The following is a 24,812-nucleotide window of genomic DNA, read 5'->3' on the forward strand; positions in this document are numbered from 1 at the left end:
AGCTTGGGATACAAGCAGAGTGAGCTCAGCTGTGTGCAGAGCATAGACAGCCATACTGTACCCCATAGTGTGTCTGGATATAGGTGCTTTCTGAGGGACTCAATAGGAGATATCCAAGGTAAAGACAAAATCCAGGGGAAGTGTGGATTTGAGTGTACCTGGTAACTTGAGGATTTTTATTAGCAGACAAACTACAAACAGAGACTGGTTGGGAAGGAGAGGCAGCCTGTATGGAAAGGGGAGTGGGGTGAAAATCGCCACAGGCAGTGTTCCTCAAGGAGGAGATGAATATTCGTTTAATATTTTCTTCAGTGTCCCAAGTATGAGAAAAGGGTCCTAACAAATATGTACTAATAACACTTGCTGTGCCAGGCAACGTCTGTAGTGAAGCTAAAAATGTGTTTGCTGTGTGCAGGGTGTGGGGATACCAAACTTCCCAATCGGATTCCAGTTGCTCATGTAAGTACCTAGTGAAACTGGTGGATGAGCAGCAAAAGGCAAGTGGGAGAGAAAAGAGGCTGTAACGCAAGAGGAAGTTAAAGACTTGACTTGTTTAGCTGAGGAGAGTGAAGGCTGAAATGGACCAAACCTGACCTTTGAAATACACAGCTGTAAAAGGCAAGAACTTTTTAAGAAAAGAAGGCGCTAGAAGAAAAGGGTTGGGTTTAAGACTGGCCATGGGGAAGTAAAGTTTGAGCATCAGAAGACATTTCTAACTGCCTGTCATGAGTTGGTTAGAGGCTTTTGCTCAGAAACCTCCCTGTTTTCCTTTCCTTCCTGCAGAGCATCTTTCACCCTGGTTTGCAGACAACATCTGTGTAGAAGTGAATGCTGGCTCCTTGGCTCTGAGGCAGGGCCCTTACTTTCAGTACCTTGCTGTGCTCCTGGGGCTGTGCTGGAGGGATGTAGGTAGTGCTGGTGGGAAAGCAGGGCTGTTAAAGGGAGTTAATGCAGCATGCAGCTAGCAGGAAATTGCAGCTAACTGTAAGGCCTTTCTAAGCAAGAAATATTTATTGATTGCTTGGGTTGTAGCAGTGCCAGCAGTATCCTTCAGGAGCTTCCTCCCTCCCCGCACATGCTCTGTGCCTCTCTAACACTGTATCCCTCCTGCACAGCAAACCGGGGTGCCACAATGGGGGTCAAAGTTAATTTCTGTCCCCTGGGTCTTCTGCAGCTCAACTGCAAACCCTGTCATTTCCCAGTAACTGCTGCAGTAATCTTTGCTGTGGTTTACGCATCTCTCTTCCATTACAAAAGCACTTCTGAAAATAGAGTATGAAGTAATGGAACTGGTGAGTGAGTGTAAAATGCTGTGAAGTATTTCCCCCTTCTTGCTTGGGCTAAGGAATAAGGTTCTTGAGTTACTTCCCACTGTCCTCAGAGAAAATCCAGCTGACCTGGGGAACACACATTCACTGATTGCTGGTGTTTCTAACATGGACTAGGCAGAGCAGCCCACACACTCTGGTGCATATGGGCTTGCTGCCCATATAGAGGGGAACACATCCAATAGTGAGGCAGTGACCCAGTGATCAGGGATGCAAAAGAGTCTGGAGTTGCTGCTCAGGAGTGCACTGTGCTAATGGGGACACCCCAGAGGGTATGGTCTCCAGCACTGGCTGGAGCAGCTGTCCCTAACACAGGGGAGTGCTGGGTGCAGGCAGCTCCAGAGTTCTGCTGGGCACTGCTCTTCAGGTTGGGGCCGCAGAAGTGCTGGAGCCTCTCGTGGGGATGGGTGATGGTGGTCCTCTGCTCCTGGCACTGAGACACCCAGTGGGGAAGCTCTGGGAAGAGGTGGACAGGCTGCCGTGTCAAGAAGGAAGAATGAGAGGGTGGCAAGGTCTTTGCAGAGTAGTGCTGTGTTCTGTGTTTTTCTACCTGAGGGTATGGGGCTCTTGCCGAGGTTTCTTACTTGCCTTCACAAGTAAGGGAGCAGGAACTGGCATGGAGAAGGATCTCAAGGAAGGGTTTAACATGGAGATGAAATGGAAAGAAGCCAAAGAAAGAACAGAATTAGGAGCTTTTGTTTGCCTTGGACTGCAGCTAGGTGTTGGTGTTGTGTACAAGATACACACACTGAGACAGAAGGATCTCTTTCTTCTCAGTACCACTAGTAGGAACAGCGGGACTGGCATTTGCATCATGAGTACTTGGCCAGAAGGAGCCTTTGGGAGCCTGTGCACTGCTCTCTCTGTGCAGGGCCTGGCTATGGGTGTTGAGAGGTGCTGCCTGCAGCTGCTGGCCATGCGTGGTGGCAGCGTGCTCTGTCCCTTCCAAGCAGTTATGACATCTTGGGCAGCGTTTGGTTCCCCTTAACAGGCTGCCTTTCTGCTGTTAGCAACAGCTTTTTCTCACTCCCTAGATCATCCCTCTTCCCCTCTGCTGGTAGCTGTGGCTGAGGTCTGCTTCCCTTCATAGCTTTGTGCCTGGAGAAATGGTGGTGCTGTCTAAGATGAGAAGGATGTTCTGCTTGCTGCCTGGTCCCCTGGCCCGTGCAGCAGGGCCAGCTCTGTCTCCTGGAGCTGGCAGTGAAGAAGTACTTGTGTTCTGAAAATGGGAACAAGGAGTCCCTGCAAAGGGTTGCTTACAGCAGGGGGGAGCTGGGAACCAACCTTGCCTCTTGTCCTAGACCTGGGGACATCTTTCCTGGAAGTAGTTTGATGCTACTACTTGGAGTTGAAATAACTTGCTTGGAAATGGCCATTCCTGACAGTCTGGCCAGTCCATTGCAATTACTGGAAGAGGAGAGACCCCAGAGGACCCTGGTGATTCTGTCCCCATCTATCCAGAAGGACTTTCTTCTCCTGGTGTGAGGTTGTGGCTGGTTTCCAAACCATTGCATCAGGTTCCCAGACTGATAGGGGGTCGGGAATAGTGATGTTGCGTGAGGTATTTCGATGTCCTTGCACAGTGGATGATCCTCCTTATTAACAGTTCCTGAACAAGCCAAAGGCCCTGATTTCATTTCTGTCTTTAGGAGTTTTGGGGTTATTCTGCAGCCTGCTGCCTTAAAGGAAGAAGGTGCCTTCTTCCATTAAAGTGGAGGGGAAGGGAGCTGTAATAGCAGGTCAGCTGTGGTCAGGGTTTTCCACCAGCACTCACCATGTGTACCAGACATGCTCATCAGGTGTGCGACCCTGGGTACCACGTTCAGCATCAAACTGGTGCTTTGGCGTGGCAGGAGCCAGGGCCAGCCCCAGTGGTCCTGCATGCTCCCTGGGGACACCAGTGGGCCTTCCCAGCAGCATGTGGGACAAGGATCTGCACCCTTTGCAACAGACACCGCAGATCCCCCAGGACCCTGTAGCCCTAGAGGGAAAGCTCTTGCTTGCCTGCTGGTTCAGGCCCTCCTCTCCTGCATCCTGCCATCACCCATCACTGGATGAGCAGGTTAGATGGGTTTGGGATCCCCGTTCCTTGGCTTGGCCTTGACTTCCACCCTGCTCCCTTCTGGCAGCTGCCTGTCTCATGCCCACAGGGTGTGGGTGGGAGTTTCTCGGGCCAGTGGATGCTTGCAGTACTTGCAGAGTTATTCCACCTGATTTACTGTTGCTACCCCTTTCTCCATCTTTCTTCAGGGACTCTGAGATGCCTTTAGGAGTACCCCAGGCTGTGTAGGAGTACCCCATGCCTGTTTGATGTGGGGTGGAAGTTTGTCTTTCTGCCAGGGAACTCATTCCCAGCAGCTGGCAGAAGCTGGCACCCCCACCAAGCCTTGCAGGCTGGTGGAGTGAGCTGTGTAGCCACTGGGCCTTGGGGAGGTGCTGCCTGGGCACAGCTGCCCCCCCGGCACGGGTGGCCTGGTGTCACAGCTTCACTGATGGCCTCAGGCTGCGGTCCTGCACGGGCTCTTTGTGACACCGGGAAGTGCATTTAGGGAGACCTCAGTAGGAGAGCAGATGAAAGAGGTGGAAAATTAAAGTTTGCAAGTAAAATGAAACACAAACTGCAGCTCACCTGTGCTGGGTAATGAGTGCTTCCCGGCCTGCTGCAGCATGTTTTAGTTCAGTTAGTGTGTGTGTCTTGGCAGCTGAACCAATGACATTTGTGTTTCCTTGTGGAAGCCCGTGTCCTGCTGCCTGCTCAGCTCGTGATCCCTCCATTTCATGGTCTCTACACTCCTGCCTTCTTCCCTGTCCCTGTGCAGGCGCTGAGTCAGTGGCTGCTGTCCTGTTCTGCTTGCCACCTTCTGTTCAGAGCCCTTCCCAAATGTAACTCCTTCTTCTGCCTTATGCCTTTTTATGCCAGGAGTTACTACATCTAAACTTCAGCTGAGTTCCTCCCTCCTCAGGCACCCTTTGGCACTTCTTTGAAGTTCACAGCACTTACCCATTACATGCTAATGGGAAGGATTTGTCCTCCGTGTGTTTTACCAAGTTTTCAGTTTCTGCTGTCTTCTTAGATTCCAGTAGTGACTGCAGGTGGCTGTTCAGGTGCATTGTCAAAGTAGCTGCCAGGAGCAAAAATAAGGTCTTTGCGCAGACATGCCATCTTGTCAGGGTTCTCCCACATCCCTGTGGTTTGTTCTGGATCCCTACTGAGGTCCAAGAGCAGCCTGCTTGAGCTGAAAGGTGTGGTGGTTCAGGGTATGCTGCTGCCAGCCTTCGGGCCAATTTCTCCTCTGCCCTGAACTCATGGGGTGGTACCAGCCCTCACGCTTGCCTTTGGTGCGAGACATCCTTCAGCCCCAGTACCTGTCCTGAGGTTTGGGTGTCTCTGGGACACCAGCAGGCTCAAATGCTTGTGTCGTTTGTTGTTCGAGACAGGCAGTAACCTTGACTTGTCTCCAACACTAGGCAAACTTACAGGCTATAGAGAATTACTCTGGCCAGGCAAAAATTACGAACAAGACTACAGGGAGTATGTAAAATGTAAACCACAATTTAGCAACATTTCTTCCTGGGAGGTTTAGTGTCCATCACCTAACATCCATGGGGTTTGTCCCAGCTGCTATGGCAGGAGCCTGAACTCTGCAGCCTCTTTGGAACTGAATCCTTCCCACAGTCGTAGCTTTGTAACTGTGCTGACCAGGATGCTGAAACATGCAGAGCTTAGCCAGGAGGCTGCCTTAGAGTGGTTTCTGGACTCCTGGCAGCCTTGCCTGGCTCATCTTTCTGAGTAGCAGGTTCTCTGTGCTGCAGCATTGGCCGTCTCTTCCCTCATGCTTTGAATCTTTTTCTGACATGGTTCGCACATCACGCATCAGTTAAACACTGATGGTACATGCATTGTTATGCCTGATCCTAAACTTGAGCTGTCTCAGCAGTTTCTCTTTGACTCAGTAGCCCTAGCTTTCTGCATGTGGTCCTTCATCGCAGTGTTTGCAGAACACTTCTTCACTCAGTGTTGAATCTGTGGTTTGCAGGAGCTCTCTCTGTTGAAAGTTCAGAAGTCACTGGCAGGGTGGCACATGGCTTTGCTTCTCCATGTCCCTGGTGGTCCCCTCTTCCCTGGGACATGGCAGCAGAACTCCTTCGTTCAGCATAGTTTTCATCAGCTGGACAGCACATGGAGAAGAAGCCTGGTCACGTTTCCAGATGGAGTGCCCTGCTTTTACATGTGGAAAAGTAGAAGCAGACCAGGTTCCCACTCGTTCTACATTCAGCACACCAGAAGCTTTCCTGTCTCTGGGTAGTCTCGGGGCAGTGTGAGTCCTGTACTGGCAGGGAGGCTCTCTGAAAGCCACAGAAGCAGCAGTGTGGCCTCTAGCAACTTGGTTTGAGCCACGTGTGCTGCTTGGCTGGTGGCATGTCGGAGCTCAATGCAGTGAGTCCCTTCTGGTACAAGGCTCCCTTTCCTGTTGAGCGGGCAGTAGAGCTCGGTGGACTGCAGAGGATTTGCTGCTTGGTGCTGCCCTGTCTCCAGCTTGGTGTGGTAAGGTGTTCCAGACCCACCTGGCCATGGAGGTCTTCATAGGCATTTTGTCAGGGTAGCGTGCCTTCCCGTGGGCTTCATCTCTGCTGTGGAAGGGTGTTTTGCTCTGGCTTCGGGAAGCACGGTGCTGCAGGCAGGCTGTTGTGGAGCTGCTCCAGAGCCTGGGGTACCCGTGGCAAGTAGGGGCACTGTAGCTTCCTGAATGGGGCTCAGAAGGAGGTCAGTCTCCGAGTCCTTCCAGAGCAGGAGTTTCCTGCGGCATATCTAGCTGCCCTCAGTCACAACTCCCCTGCTCTGCCTTAGAAAGGAAGAAGTTGGGCTGCTTCTTGGATGGCTCTTTTCTCTCTTTAAGTTCTTATTTGCTGCTCTTCACTGTTGATTTTGGAACTTTATCGTTTTATCAGTGATAAAACTGGAGCAGAAAGAAGGGAAACTGCCTTCCCAAGATCCCCTGTTGGGCAGGAGCAGTGCGTGGCGTGGGGTGTCTCCCCTATTCCAGTCCTGTGCTGCACTTCCTTGCCCTTGTACACCAGGCTGTGTAGGTGGAAGGTGTTTCTGCAGTCATACCCGCAGGCATCTGCTTGTCTCTGACTGTCCCATTCTGCCCTAGGCTACCAATGGTGGAGGAGCCTTCAGTGACTACTCCTCCTCTGTGCCCTCCACACCTAGCATCAGCCAGCGGGAGCTGCGGATTGAGACCGTTGCTGCCTCCAACACACCCACCCCCATCCGCAAGCAATCCAAGCGGCGCTCCAACATATTCACGGTAAGCGCGCTGGGGCCGCAGGAACTTTGGGATGAGTTTTCTGAGGGTCAGGCAAAGAGAGGAGGGGAAGGGAGCAGATCCACAGCAGTCTTGCCCCGCAGGCTTCCGTGCAGTAGTCTCTAGGTGAACCTTGCTGTGCTGTCCAGGGAGGGGTGGGTGGCAGGGGCTGCAGAGTGGGTGCATGGGGAGTTCTCCCCACAGGAGAGGGAGTCTTCTGAGTGTGTAGGGACCATGGTGTTGAGAGCTGCTTCTGGTGAGTGCGTGTGTGTGTGCATGGGGGAGCACCTGAGAGCAAGCTGCTCCTTGCACACGTAGGAGTGTGTGTGGTTATAGTGTGCATGGGTCTGAGCAGAGCTCTCTGATCTTTGCTGGGGAGAGCTGCACTTTGTGCGTGCACAGCGCCAGTAACCTCTGCCGTGCCCCTGAACGTGGCACAAAGCCTCTGGCTCCTGGGCCTCCTGTTTGGTGCCAGATGTGCTGTGCGAGGTGGTGCTGTGCAGAGCTCAGTGCTAGGCACTGGACTTCCCTCTCTCCAGTACCCAAACTGGGCATCTGTGTGACTTGAGCAGCGCACCTGGGAACTGCTGTGGGGCATGGATGGAGGGGGGCATTAGGGAGCCAGCAAAGCCTTAGGCCCCAGGTGGTGCAGGGAATGTCTGCAGCTATTCTCTCTGCTGGTTGAGTTGCAGCCTGCCTGCCTCTCAGCACACTCTCCCACCATGCACACACCCGTGCACACAGTCCTGCCCACACACTTAGCCTCACTGTTAGCACAGCCCGTGAGTTTCCCCTTGCTCTTACCACACACATACTTCCAAGTTCCTATGTCTAGCATAGATAGCCTCTGTTCCCCATGTAAATGTGTTCCTCTCCCCCTGGTGCCCCTGTAAATGTGCTGGACTCAGGCCTGTCCTCCTCCCCATCTAAATGTGCTTTCCAGCCACCATTGCTCAGTACACTTGTGTCTGCTGTCTGTGGAACTGGCCACCACAAAGTCCTTGTACGTGTTGCACCATGTTACCCTGTGTGAACAGCTGCCGTTGCCCTGGACCGAGACCACGTAAATCCACAACGTCCCATGCCCCATCACTCTCACTGCGCTATTGGCATCCCAGATTCCTCTGACTCCTGGTGCTGGGAGTGTACCCATCTCCAGCTTCTGACATCCTAGAAGCATTTGTTCTGATGTCCTGAATGCTTCGTGCACTCCCCACCGCTGGCATCTCATACACCTCCCAGCTCCTGTATGCACGTGTTCCCAGCCCGTACGTGCTTGCCCCCGCTCCCTCTGCTGCCTGGCAGGTAGGCTGCCCCCCACCAACCTCCTCCTCGCAGCACACACCGCCCTTGGCAGCAGATCCGCTGCTCCTGACGCATGGTTGTTACCGTATGAGCCCTCCCCTCTGTGTGAAAGATGCCCTGTAGGTCTCCTGTTGTCAATGGTCATGCTTACTCTGTTGCACTTCAGTGCTGATGGATGCTTCTCCCTCCCCGCCGTTTCTCTCGCTCATGCTTGCTGCTGTGCACCAGTGCACGCGAGCGCTCATGCACTGCCACCCATCCTTCTGCTCGCCTGCGCGCCAACGGGTTCTGGACTCGCCGTCAGCTCATGTTCACGCTGTCTCACTCCTCCTGGAGCCCCATGCTCAGCTCACTTGGTGTGGGCCCACGTTCATGGGGGGAGGCGAGGGCGGCTTGCTGTGGGGCTCACGCTTACTCGCTGTGGATGTCATCATCCGTCTAGGGCTCTCACTTGCTCGCTCATTCTGGGCTCAAGCTTGCTCACTCTCGCTGTGGGGCTCACCTGTGCTCATCTGGGCTCACGCTCACTCGCCGTGGTGCTGGGGCTCACGCTCACTTGCTTGCTCTTGTGCTGGTGCACATACATGGCTCACATTGAAGTCTTCACCCCATTTGGTCGTGGCAGCAGCAGCAGCTCCTGACACCTCCTCCTGCAGTGGGACAGGGCCAGGATGGGTAGGGATGGGAAGGAAAGGAAGGCTGATTTTTTTTGCCGCTAGCTTTTCCCAGGCAGGCAGCATAGGTGTAGCCAGCAGCCCCCTGTCCTTGTGGGGTCCCCAGTGGGCACAGGCCTCTCTGTGGTCCAGCTCTGCTCAGCTCCGGGAGCAGCTGCAGCCCCAGTCCTGAGCTGTGCCTGGTTCCTTTGGTCCAGTCCTTCTCCTCCTTTTCCTTTCCTCCTCCTCCTCTCCTGCTCTCGCTCCCCTCCTGCTCCCCTCTGCTCCCCACACTGGGTCGCACCCCCAGCGCCCATGAGGGTCTGCATGCCAGGGACTGCCTGGTGGAGACAGACCCTGCCCAGAGGCGCCTGCCCGGTCCCCGGTAGCCGGAGTCCAAACCCCGACTGCTGCTGTGCCAGTGCCCACTCCGTGGCCTGTCTGTGCGTCCGCTGGCGCCCATCGCTGACAGACTCGTGTCCGTGTTCTGAGTATAACTTGCCAAACTCTTTATTCTTTCGATATTTGCAGATATGTGCCACTGTTTCCAACTTTTCATCAACAAAAAGGCCTTTCCAACTCCTTCCAAATTAGAAGATCCAGGTGGTTACACACGGCACCTCTGTACAAATTCTCTCACTTTTCATTGCCTCTCCAGGGCCGGATAAGGGATGGGCACTGGGATTGATCTAAGATTAGAGGCTCGCCCGCCCTCCAGCCAGCATGGGTCCCCCCCTCGGAGACACGCAGGAGCCTTTTAAATCCCCCCAATGTAAAGTCTAGGAAGCGCTGAGACGGCCTGCGCCTGCACTTTAAGCTGGGACATTTCTGGGCCTGCTGGATGCTGTCTAGGCACTTTCCATGCTCGGGGATGCCAGGCGAACGACCCTCATGGGATGGGAAGACCTGCAGACCCGCCGGGACCGGGCGACAGCAGCGAGTGGAGCTGGATGGGCCAAAAGACGCTTTGCTGCTGCCTGCGGGAGCTGCTGTTAGCGCCTGCCGCTAGCACTCAGCTCCTTCCTCCCTACTGCACCTCCTGCAGCCTGCATGGACTCCTGCTCCTCCTCCTCTTCCTCCTCGCAGCAGAGCAGCCATCTATGTCTCTTTAGTTTTCTTCTCTTTCAATCTCTTTGTTTTGTTCTGGGCCCAAAAGCAAGTGAATCGGTGTCCCAGGCGCGTGGGGCTCGTGTCCCTTTCTGATCCAAAGCACATGGGGCGCTCCCGGACTGAGGGGGTGTGTAGGACGCTCCAGAGAGACGCTGCCGCTGCCCTTCTGCCATTGTTGTGATTCTGAATGTATTGATTGTGCTCCATGCCGTGTATGACTTGATATTTTCCTCTGTCCTAAGCACTTTGAATGAGTTCTGCTCAACAGACTGTATATTTCATATTGTATTTATTGGAGTTTGCTCGCACCGCAGCCGCCCTCGGGGGCTGGCGGGTTTTGCTCTCAATTCTCTAGACGTGTGATAGATATTTATTGTCCATGCTCTTTTGTAAGGGGCTGGTATCTCTCTCTGCCCGGTGACCTGTGCTACTTTGTATGGTGCAAGTGTGTTAACAGAATAAATCTGTTGGATTAGTAGAGGTGTGAGTTCCTTCACTGCCTTTAGCCTCTCCTGCTTCCTTCCATCCATGCTCCACCTGCATCCCATGCCATTTCTGTCTGTCGCCATGTCCTGTGTGCCCCTGCGGGAGGGAGGGTCAGAGGTAGCCCCGTTCTGCTAGGAGGACAGCTCTGCTTGCAGTTGTGGGGGGAGAAGGCAGCTTGCCAGGGGACAGGCTGGGGGGAGGCTGGGGCTGGAGTGTCCCTAGAGGGGACGGGTGAGATGCTGGCTGCTCCATGCGCTGGGAGACCTGGCCTGGGGGAGAGCGGTCTGGTCTAGTCTGGTCTGGTAGCCTGCTGGGGATGGTGGGGCCATGTGTTTCCATCTCCCGTGCCCCCAGCTCTAATGGACCTGTGTCTCTTCTCTTCCAGTCTCGAAAGGGCGCGGACCCGGAGCGGGAGAAGAAGGTGCCGGAGTGCAAAGCGGACAGTATCGGCAGCGGGCGGGCCATTCCTATGAAGCAGGTTCGATCCTCCTCCCTTCACCCCCATGTCAAGCCGGCTCCCTGGGGAAGTGCTGCGAGGCTTTGTGGTACACTGGGGTGCCTTCGTTCCGTGTGGGAGAGCACAGAGGAGCTTGGTGCCCCTTGGCCCAACTCTCCGGGTGCCCTGGGGGCTGCACACCCGCCTGGAGCCCAGAAGCGCGGTGTGTGGGGTTGCTGGCGTGGACCCTGCTCTGTGTGCCGGTGCTGGGTGTGGAACAAGGGCCGCTCTGATGGCTGGCGGAGCGGTTCCAGCAGAGGGCATCCGCACCCCGCATCTGCGCCCCAGCGCATTCCCCGCTGCAGCACTGCGCTCTTCCTCTCCTCTCTCTTCTCCTCTTTGCTTCTGCTCTGCTCCGCACCAGCCCAGCTGCCCTCCGGCAGGACAGGAAGGCTCTCCTCTCCTCATCGTGGGCAACGGCAAAAAGCCCATGCCGTGAGTGTTGTGAATCAGAGGGAGGCAGTCACTTGTCCTCTCAGCAGGGCATTAGACTCCTGCCTCCTGGCTTCCAGGGAAGCTTGAGCTACCTGGAATTGACCCTGAGTGTTGCCTACCCCTGTGTCCATCAGCTGGAAAGCAGTGATGGGTAATGTCTGAGCAAACAAAGTGGTATGGATTGGCTTGATGGTGTGATGGTGTTTCCACCAGCATTTCCATGCACTACTGGCAAGGCTCACCCATGCACTGCCTTGCAGCACGTGGCTGTGCTTCTGGTATGCAGCATCTGCCTACACACTGCCAGACCTGGGCATGTGAGGCTGGTTACATCTAGGTGGGACCAGGCTGACAGGGGAATGGGGTGGTGGATCAAAAGAGGGAGACCCTGCTTGCTGCTGCAGCTCCCAAAGCGTTGTGCCCTTTCCAGTCCATGTAGTAATACATTGGAAGGTTTGCAGAGGGCTGTTGTCAGTGCCCCTGGCAGGGGAGTGCAGTGGAGCAGCGCCGGGCTGTGTCTGGGACGGCAGCATGCTAGAGGTCAGCGTGGGGGCCAGAGGGGAGCAGTGCTGGGCAGGGTCTGTGGGGTCTCGCACATGGGGGCTCTGCTTCCAGCATGCCAAAGGTTTGCACAGCTGCAACAGGAAGGGGCTTATCAGCTGCATGCCAGGTCATGCCCTTTTTCTCCCTGTGGCACAGGTCCTTGTTTTAATCTGGTTGGAGCAGGGATCAAAGCTCCTGTTACTGTTTCTTCCACCTTTTATGCTGCTAAGGTGCTTGCCTGTCTGTCCACACTGCTCCTGTTATTTCCATGCAGATCTGGCTGCCTCTGCATACCCTTGGTAGGGGCCATGTGCTGGAAATGATGGCCATGCCTATGGTAGCATCACCCAACACTGACCAGAGGGCTGCAAGCTGAGCAGCCCAGGCCCTGCCTCCATGCTACGTGTGCTGCCTTTTGGCTGCCAGTCAGTGTGGTGGGGACATGGTTTGTGGTGGCAGTGCTGCTGTGCTCTGGTTTTGTGTCAGCCCAGCATGGCAGCTGGGGGAAACAGTGGGCAGCTGTTGTGTGGTGATGAAGGGAGGCTGAAGGCAGAGTGACTGGAGCATTGAGCTAGACCTGACTTGGTTCCCCAAAGCTGTGCTACTGGCTCCAGGAAGTCTGGTTATGGAAGCATTTCCATGGCCTTTCGTTTCTGGACCTTTGGGTTGCTTTTTCACTATTTCCCTTCACTCAGCAGGGCAAGATGCTTTCTTTAACTGCTCCTATGTCACTCTTTGTTGCTAACTGGGCCTGGCCTTGTCCAGTCTGTTGGAGATCACAGTGGTTTAGTGTAATTCTTAAGTTATTTGTTGCTGTAGGTGGGACAGTGCTGTTACTGAGGTCAACAGGTAGAGAACGGAGACAGACAAAGGTCTAGGTCTGTGAAACAAGGCTTGGGCATCATTCCTGTGCTTTGCAAGAGGAAGTAGGTGTGAAGCTGCTTGCCTGGTTCAGGACTTAAGTGAAGTGATCAGCTTGCCCAGCAGCAGCTCTCCAGGAGAGCCCAGTGCAAAACGTTACCTTGTGAGACCTGCGTCCATGCCCAGGCTCAGGACTGGCACCTCCTATAGCCAAAGCTGCAGAAGGTGATTGGTGATTCCACAGAGGAGATCCTGGCAATCTTTTTACCGGAACATGTACTGACACTGGGAAGCAGTGTCTGGTCAGAAAGGTAGACATCAGTCTAGGCAAATGGCTCTCCATCCCTAGGCTCTGGCTGTCTTACACCGTACTGGATTTGCTGGCCCTGTGGCAATGCTTGGGCCACAGAGCACTGCTGTGACCTGTCTCTTGAGATACTGTGGCACTCTGAAATTGCTGCCCTCCCACTGCTTGAATTACACAGTTGTGCTACAGCATCTTAGGAAGGCACAGAGCTTTGATCCTGAAGGAGAAAGCAGGCCAGTATCCACATAGAATCATAGAATCGCAGAATGGTTTGGGAATAGAAAGGACCTTAAAGCTCATCCAGTTCAAATCCCCTGCCAAGGGCAGGGACACTTTCCACTAGACCAGGTTGCTCAAAGCTCTGTCCAGCCTGGCCTTGAACACTTGCAGGTTATAGGTTGTATGTGTAAACATGCAGTGTAGTAGATCCAAAGTATCACCAGAGTGCTGAAGTTCTGCGCTGTCCTTGCTGCAGCCCTTCACCGAGTTGTTCCTCCAAAAGGAGCAATGATTTGGTGGCTCCAGTGGCAAAGGAGCAAAAACTCTTCAGCAGCTGTAGCTCCATATCCTAAAGATTCAGGAGTGGCAGTGATTGCTCTGCTTTCTGATACAGACCTGCCCTTTCTGGAAGATCGTGGAGATCTCATTGCTTGCCGTCTCTCTTGAGGGGCAGTGAAAGAGCAGGGCCTTTAGCTTGTTTTACTCTCACATGATCTGGTGGTCCTGCCCAGCCATAAACCAGCAGAGAAGCCAGTGATTTAGAGGCTGTAGAGTGGCAAACATGCAGGATCTTTTGCCTGGATGCTTGGGCAGGTTCAGACTGCTTCGCTTCCCTCAGTATGTGCACTGCTGTGTTGGGGGTGTTGCAGCCACTGATTGGTAACTTTGGGAGCAGTTTGATTCCTCTGCTTGGAAAAACAAGCCTGGTGCATGCTTAAATTGCCTGAGGTAGCTGAAATCAGTGGGTGATGCAGGGCAGCAGTAGGGGTGATTGCCCTGCAGACTCCTTCCGTGATACCTGTGGCTGTGATCACTGTGATGGGTACAGGATCTCTTCCTGGATTCTACAGGGAGAGAAGTAGCACTAGAGGCTGCTGGCAGCCTTGTCTGGTGCTTGGTGGTTGGGAAGGCAGACCATGAAGCAGGAGGCTGGGTTAGGTGGTGCAGAGAGGAGAGACATTGGGAGGAGCAGGGCCATACGCTGCCCCGGAGATGTGGTGGCTGGCTGTCGGTTGTCACAGCCTTCTCCAGGACACCTGAGAACAGCGTCTCTGGGTGACCTCTCTGTGTCCCTTACATACCAAGCACACCTAGGAAAGATGGAAATCCCCAGTGGGACAGGTGAGACCATGGATGCCAGTGCCCCTCTTCACCTCGAACAGCACTTCCTCTCCCTCCAGGCTGTGGGGGCAGTCAGTGCCTCTGCTGGGCCTGCTCCACACTGTGGACTTGGGATCCCCTTGCTGTGGTGCCCTTTTGGTGCTATGTAGGTTCAGATGGTCTTGCAAGGTTGGAAGAGCTTCTTCTGGACGCTCGTCTCTGAGAAGTGGGTTAATTAGGCCGGGAGACTAAGCTTCCCCAGCTGTTCGTTACTAGGAATGGAGTCCTAATTGTGCTTGTACCAGATTCTTTCTGGGAAGGCTGTGCTGAATGCACAGGCAGCCCGGGGGTCCCCAGGTCCCTGGCCCAGCTCAGTTTGGGCCATGCACTCCAGCAGGACCCAAGGCGGGTGACTCCTCCTCCTTGGGAGCTAGGATCATGCTGGGAGCTTAGATTACATTTAAATTGCCATTTGCATTTTCCAATCAATACGCGACTTTACAATTAAGTTTGTTGTTAAAATTCTTAGCAAAAAGTGAGTGGAAGGGAGATTTGTGGAGTAAACGAGTCCTTTGGGGGCCATCGCTGCTCCCTGCTTCATTACGCTGCATATTGCTGCTGCTGCTTTTACTGTGCACCACCACAATCCAAACACAACACAGACACTCGCGCCGGCCGACAAAATGCAGGGAAAGAAAGGAAAAGAGGGGAGAGGAAGAGGATTGGGCTCTCTCCCCTTTCATCTCTGGCAGCTTCTTTCCTTCGTGCTTGACTTGGGAAGAAACTTACAGAAACGTGAGTTATTTCTTGTGAATCTTTCTATGAGAAGCAGAAGGAGCTAGAGGTGTGATGGTGTGAGCGGGGCCTCGGCACCCTGAGGAGCCCAGCCTGGAGGACGCTGGGGTGCAGGAGCATGCCCTGGACCTGCGTGGAGGGGATGAGTTCAGCTCCCTCCAGCATTTCACATGGCCTTGTCCTCCTTGCCTCTTCTCACTTCTCTCTGGGCTGCTGCAGGGGCCTTCCTCCCTCCGGCAAAACCAGAGTTCCCTGGGTGCTGCTGGGCCAAAGCTCTGCATCCTGCCATCAAAAAAGAAGTTGGGCTGCAGAGTTGTAACCTTGAGGCAGTCAGCACAGTAGCACCATTAAAATTTGGAATCCTCTCGGCTTCTGTCCCCTGCCTCTTAATCTCCAGTACAGCAGCAAACAGGTTTAACTGAGCTGTATCCCTCAATTCAGCTGTTTCTTGCAAATGGTTGGCCTTAAGGGCCCCTTTCCTCCCCTTCCCTTCAAACCCAGCCCCCCATTTTATTAGATGTTTACGTAGACTGTGTAGTTGCTCCCAGTTCAGGACTCTCATGCCTTCTGGCTGGAAAAAGTGGGCTGCCAGTGCTCGATTCTCTGTTTCCAGCTCTGGTTTTGCTTGTGTTTCAATTTGCAAAGTTCTACATTTGTAGCTGAGCTAACTGCAGCTGAACTCTTCTCTACAGGCAACACATTTTTAGGGCTTGATAGAAGACGCAGCAGCCTGAAAATGTTGAAGTAGGTATTTTGCAGCACCAAGGTGCATCAAGTCGAAGGCCCATTGAGGAGAGGAGAGGCAGCCAGAGCTGTTTTGCAGTAGGTATTGGCAGGTCGGACTGCAGAACTGAGCCAGGTTTAGGGCCACAAGGGATCATTATGCCCAGAAGCCAAAGAATCTTACCCAGTGACTTTGAGCCACATTTGTAACTTCAGCCTGGCCTGGAGCAGATTTGTTCGAAAGATACCAAGCAAATGTTCTCAGCTACAGAGCATCCGCCGTTTGTCTAGTGTAATGTTAAACTGTCTTTACATGTGAGGAGGAAGAATCACTTTCATACACTGTGTGGGAAATGCATGGCCCAGCCACGGTGATAGAGCAGCTGATTTTGTGATGGTCAGAACCAGAGCAGAGCCAGCCTGGTGCTGAGGAAGCACAGGTACCACTCACTGCATGTGAGAGGATGGCTTGCAAGATCTGAGAAGCAGTTGTGCTTCTGGCATGGTCAGGCCCCGAATGGGCTGTGTGTGCTGGTCAGGTCACTGCCCTTCAAGCTGCAGGAGAGTTGGAGGCTCCAGGGTGAGCAGGTTAATGCTCTCAGGAGCACGTTCTGCAGCATGGCAGTGACAGGTTTGGGACTGTGAGTCCGGAGGAGAGAAGAGTACTCAGAACTGTAATCACAGTCTTCAGATCATGCTAAAGGCTGCTGCAGAGGACCCAGGACTGCTCTGCATGGTCACCACACAGGGGGCCCCCAGGAAAGCTGGAGAGGGGCTTTTGACAAGGGCAGGTAGGGACAGGACAAGGGGGAATGGATTTAAACTGACAGAGGGGAGACTGAGATGGGATCTGAGGCAGAAGTTCTTCCCTGTGAGGGTGGTGAGGCCCTGGCACAGGGTGCCCAGAGAAGCTGTGGCTGCCCCATCCCTGGCAGTGCTCAAGGCCAGGCTGGATGGGGCTTGGAGCAACCTGGTCTGGTGAAAGGTGTCCCTGCCCGTGGCAGGGAGTGTCAAGAGTCTGATCCTCGGTGGGGAGGAGCACAGTTTCCATCACTGGTGGTTTTTACGGAGAGGTTGGAGTGATGTGGATGCACCTGAGCTGCCGTAGGGAAGGATGTGGTGAGGTGACCTCCGGACACTTCCAGCTCTGCTTTCTATAACATCACACCTGGAGGTAATACTGCCCTGTCCTGCCTGGCAGCCCGCTGCCACGTTTTGTTGCCTTCTTCACTGAACCCCAGGAGCCCAGGAATCTCTCAGCGATGGTGCTTTCCAGCCCTGAGAGCCCCCCTGATGGGTGATCTGTCCCTGGAGCAGGACCTTGCATGAACTGAACTGAAATCCGTGCTGTCCTCAGGAGCCAGTTTGTACAAGGCACATTGTGTTAAGGACCAGTCACTGATCATTCACTTAGCTGTGAAGTTTCTGTGTTTCCTTCAAGTTTTCTGGTTCTGTGCTTTCTCTGAGCTCGTCTGGGGAAGGCATTGGTTAAATCCTGTGAATCAAGTGCAGATTGGCTGGACCTCTATACAAGCACTTCTGTTGGACGTGGATTTGCCATTTATGATTACACTTGTTCTCATTGATGATGGTTTGAGACATTTTGCTTAGCCAGTTTTTGCTCTGTACATTAATGGCCTTACGGATTTTCTACAGTTGGTTTTTAATGGTGTGTGCTGCTTAGTTAAAATCCAGAGCGAAAACTAAAAATGCTGTGTCAGCACAGTGACCACTGTCGTGAGATGTTGCCATCTTACGAAAAGTAGGATCGAACTCCTCTGATGACCTCTTTCTGCTCTGGTTGGCGTTAGTTTCACTGCTGTACCCTCATTCCTTGCTGATCACTTCTTGGGGTGGTTTTCCACAGTTTTGCCCGGTGTAAGTGTCCAGCTAAGTGGCCGTAATTACAAGGGTCATTGCTTTTCTCCTTGCAGATCTTGGCAGAGCCTTCGCTTTCCGACTGCCGCCGTGTTCCGAGGCATGTTAAAATCAGCACCTTTTAACCGCTGCTGAGTGAGCTCTTCAGCTAATTCTCTGAGCTGTTGAAGGCAAGGGACCAGCTCCTGCCACCTACACAGCTTAGCTTTTGCTGCTCTGTTTTAATTTTCTCTCCCTTGCACGGGTAGGAGGCGTTTCCTTTTCACACTGTTTGCTTCCCAAGTACTGAACATAAGCGGTCATGGAGCACTTCTGCCTTTTCTGCATCATTTATTGCCGATTTCATGGTCATGTCTGGCAGCGTTGTTACCCCAGCATGTGCCAAACCCTACAACTTTTTGTTGTGTTCCTCCATCATGCAGGCACAGCAGCCTCAGTCTCTAGGCAGTGGGACGGGGCCCCCAAATATGCCGCGGCTGGCAGGACAAGAGATTTTCTGTCCAGGTTTTTGAGGAGGTGCTGGCCTGTGGCCCAGATTTTTGCCACGTTAGGAACAGCCAGTCTGGATGTCTGTCCAGACAGGGCTTTCGGAGGGCCCAGGCCCGACAGTTGATAGATCCAGCTTTTTCCCAGACTCTGGTATTCATTTGTACTTTTGTCCCCCTCTGTTGTCCTTTGCTCTGTGCCAGCAGAATACTTGATGTTCCCTCCCCAGTGCCTCCTCCAGAGCCCTTGCGCCTGGCTTCTCATCCCGTCTGCCTTCTTCCTCTCCACCTCTGGTCCTACCTGGTGCATGGTAAATTGCTGCTAGAAGCGGTTTTCCTGGGAAGGCAGAACTGGATAGGGAGGGGGTTAGAGGTGTCCAAGCTCTGGGCGTTGATTCAGATCAGTGGAAGTTCTGGGTTCGTTCTGGGTTGGGCTGGTGGGAAGAAGGAGCTTCAGAGCATGGGAGCACAATCATTTTCAGACCCTTAGCAGTGTGCTTTCCCTGAAGACCATAGGATGGGTCTTACGTAAATCCTGATAGGGAAGAGGGGTGAAGTGACCCCTCAACTGCCCAGATGTGTGTCGCTAGCTGCATTTATTGGTATCTCAAATAAGTAATTGCAAGCAGGCAAGAGAATATGCATCCCCTGTGGGATCTGTATCTTGAGTGTTTCATTGGCTGGCCCCTGCCTGTCCCAAATTGTCCTTGCCCTAATCATCCCTCTTGCTGTGCTTTCAGTGATGGAAGTAGGCCTGGGAGAACTGTGGTAACAGAGCAGTGCTGGTTGGTTGTGAAGGTGGCTTTTGCCTTGTGTTGTCACTGTCTTCAGCACAAGAAGAGTTGCCCAGGGGGGAGTAATTTGGGACAGCAGAATGCATTATGGGTTCCTCAGAGGATCTGGGCATCAGTACTGGCATGTGGAGACCCTTGTCTGTGGGAAAGGGAGATGCTGTCTGTGGAGACATGCACGGATTGACGGGGAAAGGGGTGCAGCCCTTTTCCTACCAGTCCCAGAGAAAATGCTGTTGGGAAGGCCCACCTAGAAGATGTTTTCTCGTGTCTTTATCTTTGTGACTTTTCAAGGACTGGTCTCCTACAAGGGGCAGTGCTGGAGCTGAGCGGGAGGTGCCTGGTCCTAACAAGGTCTGAGACTGTTGACGCTTGTCTTTCAGGGCATTCTCCTCAAACGCAGTGGCAAGTCTCTCAACAAGGAGTGGAAGAAGAAGTATGTGACGCTGTGTGACAACGGAGTCCTCACCTACCACCCCAGCCTGCATGTAAGCACTGATCTGGGTTAGGTTGAGGGGTGGAGTGGGCCAGAGCGGTGTCCTCCTTCATGCTATGGCTGCTGAAGGTCCTGCAAATGCCACAGTAGCAGAGAGTTGCTTGGGCAGGGTTTGGCAGGGGGTGAAAGCCCTGGGCTCTGCCCACTGCAGGGCCCTGTGCGGAGGTCCAGCATGAGCCCTTGACAGGGCAGCCTGAGCTGTTTTTTACCATGGCCTGGAGAAACCTCTCCCTTCTCATGAAGGCTGTCTCTGCAGTGCCAGGCTGGGTGGGTAGAGCTGATAGGAACATGGTTTGCACAGAATTATGCTAAGTAAATGCATCTTTTCTCTGTTGCCTTTGCTCCATCCGTTAAAGCAGGGGTTGCTGCATCTGTGCATCTGGGGCGAGGAGCAGGCAGAGAACTCCTTGCAGCCGTGGCTGATGGTGCCATTTGGGTGTGGAATAATTTTCCTGGCTGCTAGGTATTGGGTAATGGAGATGAGGTGCCTGTGCAGAGCCTGCCGAGCTGAGCTGTCACTCCATGCATCTCTGATCCTCTTCACTGCTTGGCTCAGGCGCACAGCTGCCTCCCCATCCATCTCTGTCGCCTCCCCACTGTGGGGCTAATGACTTCTTCCCCATTCCCTCTTGAGCACAGTTTGCTGCTGAGACAGTGAGCTGTGGACGGGCACACCTGTGACACCGGGACCGCAGCACCCTCTGCAGAGGACGTGCTGCAGTGGGACAAACAGGCAGCGGCTGGGGAGCGCAGCGTAGGGCCTGGGTGCAGGGCCGGTTAGGGCTGCTGAAGGGCCTACCAGGGCTAAAGCGAGAAGAGCAAGGTGTTGCTGCTCCTGTGCTTCCTAAAGCTCCTGGGCCCTTGACTTGTCCTTGATCTCCTCAGACATGTGGGTCTTGGAGTGCCCTGAGCCTCAGAGTGTTTCTCCTCTGTTCTAATCCTGCATCTCTAACTCATGGGCGTGCAATGCTCAGTTGACCGGCTCCTGAGCTGCCGTGCCTTTTAATCCTCCTATCCTTACACTTTAAAGCCAATCATTCCTTGCCTTAATTTGTGGAAGCTTTAAGAGCACTTTCTTCTTTCTTTCAGTCTTTGGTCCCTGCACCATACTTTGGTTCTGCAGTTCCTTAACTTTGTAACCCCAGTTTTTGATCTTTAGAGAACCAAACTGGGAGGGAATGGCTGCTGCCACTGCCTGCTCTGTGTGTGCGCTCACACGCATGTGTGTTTATCACATTTCCATCAGAGACATCATAGGCCATTATTACAATCAGCTGTAGAGGCAGAGCAATTGCTGGGATGGTGTTTAACCACTTCCAGATGATGCTGCTACACTCTAGGTTTCTCTCCTTTTTATGCTGTTTCTTCCTCAGGGGGTGATCTAGATTGATCACCCTTTCTTTCCTTACTGCACTTCTTCAGCGTTTCATTCCATTACTGCGTTGCCCCAAGCAAAAATCTGGTTTGCTTCTACCTGTGATCCACAGCCCATTGCTAAGAAAGGTACAAGATGGGCCTCTTCTCCCTCAGGTTTCACTGCAAGCTTTGGACCTTGTGCCCAAGATAGGTGTTGTCTTGCCTTATCTTGACCTACAGCAAGGACTGGTCACATGTGGGCTGCAGAATGCAGAGCTGCCTGGCTCTGACTTCTGCAAGGATGAGGGGGTCTGCATGCTCCCTCCATGGCATTGCCTCTCTGAGAACCTACCATCAATTAGCTTTTTGCAGTGATGCTGACAAAGGTTCTGGTGAGCAGTGTGCTGTTCTGATTACCAACCCACTTTGTCTTGCCTTGCCTTCCTTCTGGATACCTGGTTTACAGCCTGCTTGGAGGGGACAGGAAGGAAGCCTGGAGGAAGAGGTGGTTCAGAAGAGCACGTACCATGACAGCCTCACCTCCTCACCTTCTAGGGTGAATCTGGAGATGCTGCAGTGTGCTTGTCACCAGGTTTGTCTCCTGTGCCATGAAGCAAGTTCCCATGTCCACAGGATGACGCAGGCAGGGCACATGAGGGTTGAACTAATGAAACCTGTGCTCCTGTGGAAGGACACGTGCTTTGTCACTTCCATTCAGGGCAGCAGCTCTCAGGGCAGCAGGCACGTGGTGAGGTAACTGCTGGCAAGCACAGCGTGCAGATCCTCAGTCAAGGAGACTCTTGGCATCCTGGAATTCCTTCCTTGAGAAGTGAAGTCCCAACTTCTCCCCTGCCTCACTCAGGGTGAGCCTGTACTGCCATGTGTTTGGGGGATGGCAGAATTCTGGTGCAGCAGAGGTTTCTCTGGGGGCATTGCTGAGCACTGCAGGAAGATGGGCTTTCACAGCCCCTGACAGGATGTTCAAGCCCCAGAGTACTTTTTGCTGGTTTTATGTTCACAATGTTTTCCTTGGCATGATTCAGGGCAGTTCCTGCCTAGGCTTCTCTCCTTTTGCATCTCTGTTTTGTCACTCTTGAGATGGTGTAGGTACTGCAGGGATCAATAGCCTTGCCTTTCTTCCTTTTCCTCCAGTAGACATATCTGCCCCAGATGTGTCTGTGCCCCATTGGATGAAGATTACTGTGTAGCTCTGACTGGGTCATAGTTCTGATTTTACCAGCTTTCTGGCAGGGCTCTTCATCTGCTTTTGGGTGTTTATCACTTGACTTGTTTCTGGATGTGTATCGTAGCACCTCCAGCCCCACTTCGAAGTTTCCTTACTGGGAGTCACTCTTAAACTGTGAGTTTGCAGTCACAGGTTGGCATACAGTGCTCCAGTGAATCCCAGACTGGTTTGGGTTGGAAGGGACCTTAAAGCTCGTCAGTTCCAACTCCCTGCTGTGGGTGGGGACACCTTCCACTAGACCAGGCTGCTCAAAGCCCCATCCAGCCTGGCCTTGAATGAGCTGGGTCCAGCCCTGAAATCAAGTGTTCTGTGACTCCCTGGTGGAAGTGTGTATCTGCCTTGACTGCCAGCCTAGACCTGCACCTGGATCCTGCAGCGACCTGAGGTGCCTCCTCTGCCTCCTCTCTGGAGCAGCCAGCAGTTTCAGAGACTGTGAGCAGGATGCCTGGAGTTAGGGCAGGAGTGCTCGGGAGCCTGATCCCTGGATTCAGCACGGCTTTCCTTGTTGCATCTGTATTTTTCTTACCTTTCTGTGGGTGTCTTTAGTGAAATGAAAAGAACAAGTTTTATGAAGAGACCAGTGTGGTTTCCTATCACTTCCCCAAAGCCTTGGAGAGTAAATGCTTCTGCTCGTGAGGAAGGCGTTATGTGGTTCAGCCCAGCTTCGCTGGCCAGGCTGTGCTGTGCTGCGCAGAGCTAGAGAGAAAGCATCTCCCATTTTGCAGCCAGTGGAGCCATTCACACAATCACCTTCTGTTAATTCTATCTGCAACATCAATTAAATTGTTTGTAGAAACTAATTGAATGTGGCTTAATCACACATCTTAATAGCTTTCCACGCTTTGAACTCGTTGTTAATTCCAGTAATAAAATGAAATGAGAGAACTGGCTGGGTAATTAGCGAGGAGGCTTGGGAAGAAATTGCTGTTTTATAGCATGTAATAAAAGCAGTGCGCTGGTGACCGCTCTCTCCGGCAGGCAGGCGGCTACCGCAGCAATTGTGCTGAGTTAGGGAAAATCCTCCAGCCCGTCTGAGATTCCCTGCCCAGTGGTGCCACCAGGCTCCCACCCAACCAGGGACAGCTTGGAACAGTGTTTGGTTGGGCTGGTTATGTAGGAATTCCCTGGGGCACCAAAGGAGGGGTGTGTGTGTCATTTGAGGTCAAGTCACGCAGAAGCTGGAGGCACAGAAGGGTGTGCTGCCACACTGCCCCGTCTCTTGGGTGTGCTGTGAGGACTGGATGCCTGCACTGGGTTCTGTGGAAAGAGAAGAGCTCAAACCCAGGGGTTGAGGTGCTGCTGGGAGCTTGTAAATCCTGCAGGTAGTAGTCATCTGAGACCACAGAACATCACCCCTACTACAGCCCCCATTCACCTGCTTCTTGGAGCCAGGGATTGGGAGAATGGTTGCTCTTAAACTGGTCTTGTTCATGTCCTTATGTCTTTGGATTTGGAAGCAGATGGGGACCAGCTCTGAGTTAATCTCTTTGGTGACCTCCTTGTGAACTGGAGCAGACCCAAGCCTCCCTGCAGCAGCTGCAGTCTCACCCTGGACTGTTGCTGCCACTTAGCTCCCAGTTGCAGTGCACATCCATAGTGCAGAGAGCCAGGGGAAGATGCACCCATGTCACGATTCCTCCCAGAATCTTAGCACAGCTTTCAGTCTCTGCTCCCTCGAGGTCTGCCCAAGAGCAGGGCAGGAAAGTTCCCCTCTGTGCGTCTCTCTGGAAATCTCATTGCTTGGGTCTTCCCCTTCTGGCCCAAGGAAGAGCCAGCCACATCAGAGAGGGTTAGGGGAGAGCTGCAGTGCACTGAAGAACAGGGATGGGGTGAAGATATGGGAAAGGACGCAGCTCTCAGGAGAGGCTAGAGGTCTGCAGCCTTACTTTGATCGAAAGAGGGGATGCTATTAGGAGACAGGGCAGAATGATATTAACAGTCTGCACGTGGAGTTTTTGGCTGAGTAATAGTCTACCAGAAGAAAGGGGAAGCACCAAGTTTTGAATAATGTAAAGCTATGCAGGTAGATGTACGAGGGAGTTATCCTGAGTTGTGTTGTTTTGGGCTTGGATTACCCTTGCTTTGACCTGAGAGGGAATTTCCAGGTACCCCATTACTTACACTGTCCTATATTATATTATTAGCTGTTACAGCTGAGTGCTATGATTAAAAAGACAATAGATGACAGGGAAGAAGAACTGCCTGCCGCCTTCGTGCTCTTTTGCTCCATCTAATCTCTGATTCCCAGCCAAGCTTTCACAAATGGGCTTGTCATGGCATCTGACTGCCCATGGCAACATCCCGCCATTACTCATATCAAAGCTGACTAGTTCTGGGCACTGAAAGTGAGACCTGGCACTTCTCCGGAGCCACTTGTAAGGCACCAGCTAGTCATGGGAAGAAGGCAGGTTGGAGTCAAGGCTTTGTATCCGTGTTGTCAGAAAACAGCTGGCTGTGGACACTGGGTAAGGTCTAGGGTCTTCCACCTCTAGTCCACCTGACATGAGGCTTCAGTGTAGCGCAAGAGAAACCAGCATGCAGTGAGCTCCCGAAATGATGGCTGACCATCTGTCTGGTAACCAGTTACCACGTGGATGAATGGATCTAGGGTTTAGTTTTGATTATGTGGATGAGAGGGGAGCCGAGAGTGCTGGGCCAGGGCAGAGCTGATCTCAAACTATTCTGCCTCTCTGCTGTAGGATTACATGCAGAACGTCCACGGGAAGGAAATCGATCTGTTGAGAACTACAGTGAAGGTACCGGGCAAGCGGCTACCCAGGGCAACAACGGCAGCAGCACCCAGTGCCAGCCCCAAAGCCAATGGGCTTGCGAAGGAGAGGAGCAGCACTCAGCTCACAGGAGGCACAGGTATGAGTTGGTGACCATCCT

General features: G+C 53.1%; 1 protein-coding gene across 3 annotated transcripts in view; it reads left to right on the forward strand.

The window, feature by feature from the left end:
* The window catches only part of AGAP3 (ArfGAP with GTPase domain, ankyrin repeat and PH domain 3), a 136,410-nt gene that overhangs the window by 67,117 nt on the left and 44,481 nt on the right, over positions 1–24,812 (forward strand). For 2 of the 3 annotated variants that reach the window (XM_065667122.1, XM_065667121.1), the window contains exons 8-11: positions 6,485–6,640; positions 10,577–10,669; positions 19,209–19,313; positions 24,623–24,791. In XM_065667122.1, the coding sequence (XP_065523194.1) occupies positions 6,485–6,640; positions 10,577–10,669; positions 19,209–19,313; positions 24,623–24,791 (523 nt within the window). Of the gene's footprint in view, positions 1–6,484; positions 6,641–9,126; positions 9,234–10,576; positions 10,670–19,208; positions 19,314–24,622; positions 24,792–24,812 lie in introns of those variants that run through there. The other variant, XM_065667123.1, reaches the window with a different exon arrangement.

This window comes from Lathamus discolor, chromosome 2, assembly GCF_037157495.1.
Source record: "Lathamus discolor isolate bLatDis1 chromosome 2, bLatDis1.hap1, whole genome shotgun sequence".
Taxonomy (NCBI): Eukaryota; Metazoa; Chordata; class Aves; order Psittaciformes; family Psittacidae; genus Lathamus; species Lathamus discolor.